At 30.0% G+C, this 6,909-nt stretch overlaps 1 protein-coding gene across 1 annotated transcript; it reads right to left on the reverse strand.

Annotated features, from left to right (window-relative positions):
* Positions 1–395: 395 nt before the first annotated feature.
* LOC115890130 lies at positions 396–1,323 on the reverse strand. The gene is made up of 4 exons (XM_030910280.1): positions 1,235–1,323; positions 1,102–1,180; positions 870–1,041; positions 396–809 (listed from the first exon to the last, which is right to left on the reverse strand). The coding sequence occupies exons 1-4, from the start codon at positions 1,247–1,249 to the stop codon at positions 584–586; spliced, it is 492 nt and encodes a 163-aa protein (XP_030766140.1). The 5' UTR covers positions 1,250–1,323; the 3' UTR covers positions 396–583.
* Between the last annotated feature and the right edge of the window lie 5,586 nt (positions 1,324–6,909).

Consider the following 6,909-nt stretch of genomic DNA (forward strand, 5'->3'; position numbering starts at 1 on the left):
CATTGACGTGTGTATTGTTCTATAAGAACTCGTCATGGTACTACTTCAGTACATCAATATATATAATCAAAACTATTGTTGCCTGTAAACAGAGAGATATAGACTTATAATTCTAATAAGTTTAAAACCATTAAGAAAAAATCCGTAAATGATAATTTTTACTTCTAATGTAAATATATAAATAAATGTTATTATTATTACAATTTTATATACTCATAATACTATCATTTCACAATTTTCATTATCCTTCTTACCTTAATTTTGGATATCAAGATAAATCTGAAATTATTAAATTAATTATAGAATTTGTATTTTTACTGATTAACACTCAAAAAAAATTTTCAACTGCAAATAATTCGAAAATAAACTGAAATTTGGCAACATCGACGATGTGCACTTGCGTAGTATCGATGATCAAATGCAGCAAATATGGGCTTCAAGGTCAGCCACCGGATCCACACCTTTACCAATATATTAATATATTATATATAAAATTTATTAACCAATATACAGTATGTAAGAAACGCTTAAATCAAAGAATATACCTAGCTAGGCTTAAATTAACCAGTTATAACTACATATTTTAAGAATTTTGTGATGATCCTGCCTCTGCCCTAGGTAACGTCATAGAAATACCCATTAAAGCCGCCTGTTCTATAGTTTTATAGTGCTTCTTCAATTCCATATCCAATTTTTCTTTCTTATTAACCCTCAAATGCTTTGCTGTGGTATCCGAAGGTTCTACCAGACCTTTACTTATTTCATAATAAACGCAGGTCGAATCTGGATGAAGTATAGCAAGATATGCACTAAAAATATCCTATAGTTGATTATAATTTATTTTTAAGAATGGGAAAATATTTAGTTACCTTTCAGTATCGCATACATCCAAGAATTCCTGCATTTTCAGGAAACTAAGGTTTTCATATGAAGAAATTGGAATAAATGTACTGTGAGCTTCTGTTTTTGTCTTCCTTGCTTTGATAATAATGTTCTTTAAAGCTTCCTTATACACGTAGGATATGTCCCAATACTTTTTCACTAGAATTCAAAACAAACTTGAATTGTACAATTATATTATTACATTGAATTCATTAAAACCTTCGCATAACTCCAAAAGAACTTGCAGTGCTATCACGGAGGTTTTTTCATCTGCGCCCAGCTTTCTGAATTCGGATAGCTAAAAAATAAGTAAAATAGCTTTGAAATTTATCCTTAAAATATTATTACTCACTGTATGTTCCTCCATTGAAAGAAAACCTTGTTTCTAATCATAGAACCAGAGCATAGAACTTTTTCCAATATTTTGTGAGATCTAGGTTGTTTAATTTTGTAAACAAAACAATGCCACAGATCAAATAGATCGGAGTAATTTGACAATGCATAAACCGTAGTTGCCAAGTCTCTTCGTATATACCTAAATTAAAAGAATCATTACTAATAACGAAATATTTTCCAATTTTAGACATCTGGGATAATAAAAGAAAAAAACGTTTATATTTTATGCTTTCTTTATTAATTTATACATACAGAAAAAAAGGGAATTGATCCTAAAACACTTGGAATTACATTAATCTTCATCATGATTACTGAAAATAAATTAAAACTATTTTTTTTCAATAACAAAACATGTTTTTAAGCTAGACGAGACTTTTGAAGTCGTTTTTTTTAACTATAATTTTCTAACAAGAATCGAGTGTACTTAGATTTTTGTCACAAAAAAATTAGTGTACAAAAATCAAAGCACATTATTTAATAGAAAAAAAGATATATCCAACAATATTCACCACATGTTATTTATAGAAATTTTTAAATCTATCAATTTTATCTGTAAAAACAGTTTATAGAAAAATTATTGCCCAACGTTTTGGCTAATAATTTTTATTTCGATTTTTTTCTTGGTTTTTTACAAAAGTTTAAAATTTAGAATATCCCTTTTTGTTTTTATATAGACTTATCTATTTTTTTATAAAATATTTTGGCTAGCCATAAAGATATCTCAAATCAAATTACCTCAAGACCAGAAAAAATACCACCTCTATTTTTTTCCGGCGTATTTTTTTATAAAAAATATGATTTTTTTTTCGATTCAACTATAAATTTTGATAAAATTGACCTAAAAGTATTTTAAAATTTTTAATTCTAACAATAAATTTCTTTGTGATTTCAAATTCTTATTCGAAATTGTATATAATGGTGGGTTCATACAGCCAAATAAAATAAAATAAGAATAAAATAAAATAAAATAAGAAAGTTGGTTATATGGGATACTGTACATGCGTTCATACAGCCAAATAAAATAACAAATAAAATAAGAAGTCTTTATCTTTTAACTTCTTGTTTTATTTTATGTGAAAACGGCTTTGCGCACGCTTAATTCTAACCTACAAATATTTTCAGTTTGGATTTAATTTATTTTATACATAGAAATATTAAAAAATATAACTAAAATAAATAATATACTATTTTTGTCTGTACTCTAAACCTATAGAAGATATATAAATATGTAAAATAATATCTCATTTAAAAAATAAAAAGATATACATATAATTTGATAATATTAATACTTTATTTAAGCCTAGGTTTTGTGAATTTCTTTTTAGAATGTTTTACATTTCACAATGGATTTATTTATCAGTATGGTTCTTCTCTAGCTGTCAAAAAAATATTGAATCGACATAGTTTTACGTCGGTTTGACAGCTGGAGAGGACCCATCCTCCCTACTGAGATCATAATGGGTAGTTGTCAAAAATGCCAGGTGATTTTTGACAAAAACGAAATATTGCCAGAACAACTTCAGGGTATATTGCCAAAAGCAATCGAAAAATCTATTAAATAAGCTTACTTTTAGCAGATACTTTTAGCTAGTGACAGAATACATCCTTATATGGGACATCCTGTATACTAAGGTGCACAAAAGAAAAATTCTGGTAAAGTTTGGGCTCTTAATATTAATACTTTAAATATCACGGGAAAACAAATGTTTTTTTTTAATTTTATTGCGTTGTAACAAATCAGCGTTTTGTAAAAATCAGTACATATTCATGTAGGAAATATATGAATTTTCATTTAATCAACTCGTTTGAAAGTTATTGAAGGTTAAAATTCAACTTCAAATCGTATGTAACTTCCACAATTTTTTATATTTTCTCAGGAAATAATGGCTCAAAAACATAAAATACAGGGTGTCCCACTTAAGATGGATACAAGCCATTATCTTGATTGTTTGTTGAGCGATCTTTTTCATTTTTGGCAGGAGTCTGTATGGCTATAAGACGTACATTTTGCCCAGGGTAAGAAATGCGATACCTCATAGGCGTACGTTTTAATGGGGTTTGATATTTTTCGAGTCAAGAGTAAACTACCCTTAGGACAGTATTTATTTCAAATCTGATCTGTATCAATATTTATCAAAATTAGAACGTAAGTCTCGTAGGTAAGGAGGATTCAATATAATTTATCAGATTTGAAATAAATACTGTCCTAAGGGTAGTTTACTCTTGACTCGAAAAATATCAAACCCCATTAAAACGTACGCCTATGAGGTATCGCATTTCTTACCCTGGGCAAAATGTACGTCTTATAGCCATACAACCTCCTGCCAAAAATGAAAAAGATTGTTCAACAAACAATCAAGATATTGGCTTGTATCCATCTTAAGTGGGACACCCTGTATTCCCCATCCTTGTATTCTTTAGTCACTGGTATAAGTAAACTTACTTTCGATTTTTCGACAGAGATTCAAACAAAAAAAAACGCAATTAACAAAAAAAAACAATTACAAATTGGTACGTACATATATTAGGACTAGTCAGTGTCGCAGTCTATCTCATTTTAAAAATAAGTTATTTAAAAATATTCTATTATTAACACCTGAGAAGTGCGAATAAAAACGAATATTTCCTTATATTACAGAATAATGCACGGGCCAATATCATAATGTACACAAGAACCCTAAAAAAATATCACTTTTTAGAACTTCTTGTTCAATTAGTTACAGGGCGGTCCACTTTTAGCAGCAGAGCTTTAAAACAGTCGACAGAACACTAAAATGTGTTTTTCCATTAACTGTTAAATTTTTCTAGACTAAAAAGCGATCCACCCTGTATATATTTCATCTGTTAAATCACCTATATAATTATATTACATTTTTTACAATAATTATACGTCACATAGTGATATTACACATGAAATGCGCTTAAAAATAAAGTTTTTACCAAACTATGAATGGAAAAAAATGTCGTCGATAAACGAGCTTTTGGCAGTAACAGTCACAAGTTATTTGAGGATATGAATTATTTTTGAGGAGTTTTTTAGTAGTATTGCTCGTGCGAAAAAAAAACTGAGTTAAAACATAGAAATTCTAAAAAAAAAAATTTTTTCCAAATGAATTTGTATTAAAACTACTTGTTTAATACTGTTTACAAAGGCAGGAAAATATACGGCGTTGTCAAATAAAAAACGCGTCACACGAACTATGCAATAATATTTTAGTTAAAGTTAAGTATTTAGTAAAAAAACAATCTAAAACATGATTTCTTAGCCTGCTGTGATGCCGTTTTTATTCGACCACACCGTAGTTTCTATGTTTCAACTATTGTTTGTTCGTTTTTCTTAGTTTTAACTTTAACAGGCGCAAGTAGGTGTTTTACTGTTTACAGGGTGTTTAAACTTGGACCCATTTTTAATTTTAAAATATATTATTTATCATCTCTGTTAAATATTCAGAAACTGTCATAAAACAGACAGCTTTCAGTCAAATAAAAATTGCCAGTGGATCAATATTGCAATTAGTAGAAGTAACTACTTTATTTATGTTATAATCGTAATGATGAATGTACAAGATAGCTTAATAGCCGTAAAAAATTCATCGCGACTTTATTATATATTGAATATTTTGAACGGGGAAAGGAGGTGACTTTTATTGATGCAAATAATAATTGTTTATACAGGGTGTTTCAAAACAAATGCGAAAAACTTCAGGGGGTGATTCCTTGTTCAAAATAAAGGGTAGTTTGCTTCATAAACGTTGGGTCAAAAGTCAACCATTAGGGAGATATTGCGGTACAAAGATGGCGGAAAAATAATGTTTTTAATTTTTATCTTGAAAACGAAAGAGATAGACTAATGAAATTTTATGGAAGCATTACTGTTATGAAAACACACTTTCTGGTAATTTTTCACTTTTTTAAAATGAGTGGAAGGGGTTGAAATAAACTACCCCTATCATTCTTGTTAACGAAATTTAAAGAGAAATCTTATCAAATACATGCAAAAAATTAATTTGGATAGTTTAGTTTGTTTAGAAACTTTTTATCTCTTGTATTTTTTGATAAAACTCACCGATTTGAAATTAAAAAATAAAATGTAAAGCATTACATGTCAGGACAAAAAAACATTTTCAGATAAAGAATCTAGTGGGCTGCTGTAATTTTTAGGAAAAAATCTAGTCGGCCGCTGTTACTTTTTAAGATGTTCCTAATATTATTTTATTTGACATTACTCTACTGCAATACGTTATTATCTAGATGATTATTATTATCGTTATTATCACTAGATTCTTAATCTAAAAATGTTTTTTTTGTCCTGACATGTAATGCGTTACATTTTATTTTTTAATTTCCAATCGGTGAGTTTTATAAAAAAAAACACAAGAGGTAAAAAGTTTCTAAACAAACTAAACTATCCAAATTAAAGCATTTGCATGTGTTTGACAAGATTTTTCTTTAAATTTCGTTAACAAGAATGATAGGGGTAGTTTATTTCAACCCCTTCCACCATTTTAAAAAGTAAAAAATTACCTGAAAGTGTGTTTTCATAACAGTAATGCTTCCATAAAATTTCATTAGTCTATCTCTTTTCGTTTTCAAGATAAAAAATAAAAACATTATTTTTCCGCCATCTTTGTACCGCGATATCTCCCTAATGGTTGACTTTTGACCCAACGTTTATAAAGCAAACTACCCTTTATTTTGAACAAGGAATCACCCCCTAAAGTTTTTCGCATTTGTTGTGAAACACCCTGTATATTTATAATTAATTTATTTTTGTTTCCAAAAATATTTTGATTAAAAGAAAATATGTAAAAGTAGGCAACGCTGTACCTGCCAAACTTAATCACGTGACTAAAAGTTTATTTGATATGAACTATAACTGACGTTTTAGAACGGCTCTAGAACCGTTCTGAAATCATATTGGGACTAGTCTTATCCGCATGCGTTAACTCGGCACTGTTTTTGAACGATTCTAGATTGACAATCGGTTGGAACAGTTTCGGAACCGTTTTTAATCTGTCTTGTCCAAACACCGGTTAAAATAACCTCACTTTCTCTTTGATGTAAGATGTAAACAAAACCAACCTTAATAATATTCTTCACAGATTTCTAAGAATAGAAAGAATTCTAAACAATAAAACCCATTAAACTCCAAACAAAACAAGCAAACGCCCCGGCCCAAATGTCAATCAGCTGATAAAATTTACTAACTGCGCATGTCAGTATAAACAGTTCCCACATTTACTGTCCTCCATTCACGCAGTTGTGCAGCTCTGAACTGTTCAAGAACGCGATACTCTCACTCCATTCAATTGAGTCATAAAGTTCCAGAACTGTTCCGCGCCATATGGAGGCACCAGGCTATCGCGCACAGCTCCTTTCAGAACCGTTCTCGAGTAGCCCCAGGGCTTAAAGCTCGGAACTCGCAGTTCGCGAATGGAGGACAGTATTACTGGCAAGTATTGAAATTACGGTTCCGAAACCGTTCTAATAACGATCAGAAAATTGGTTGGAACGTAGAGAGAATCGTTCGAGAACGATCCTCATCAAGGTTGGAACGCTTTTAGCCCCATGCGCATGAACGGAACCGTTCCTGAACGGTTCTCAGCGGGGTTGGAACAAACCTATATAGAT

Source organism: Sitophilus oryzae, unplaced genomic scaffold (genome assembly GCF_002938485.1).
Source record: "Sitophilus oryzae breed Bouriz unplaced genomic scaffold, Soryzae_2.0 scaffold_85_pilon_pilon, whole genome shotgun sequence".
In the NCBI taxonomy this organism is placed as follows: domain Eukaryota; kingdom Metazoa; phylum Arthropoda; class Insecta; order Coleoptera; family Curculionidae; genus Sitophilus; species Sitophilus oryzae.

Bases quoted from the DNA above. Each gene is read 5' to 3' on its own strand.
- LOC115890130 (XM_030910280.1), bottom strand. The intron at 1,042-1,101 runs GTTTTAATGAAT...TTTGAATTCTAG, and splicing joins TCTTTTGGAGTTATGCGAAG to TGAAAAAGTATTGGGACATA. The intron at 810-869 runs GTAACTAAATAT...GGATATTTTTAG, and splicing joins GATGTATGCGATACTGAAAG to TGCATATCTTGCTATACTTC.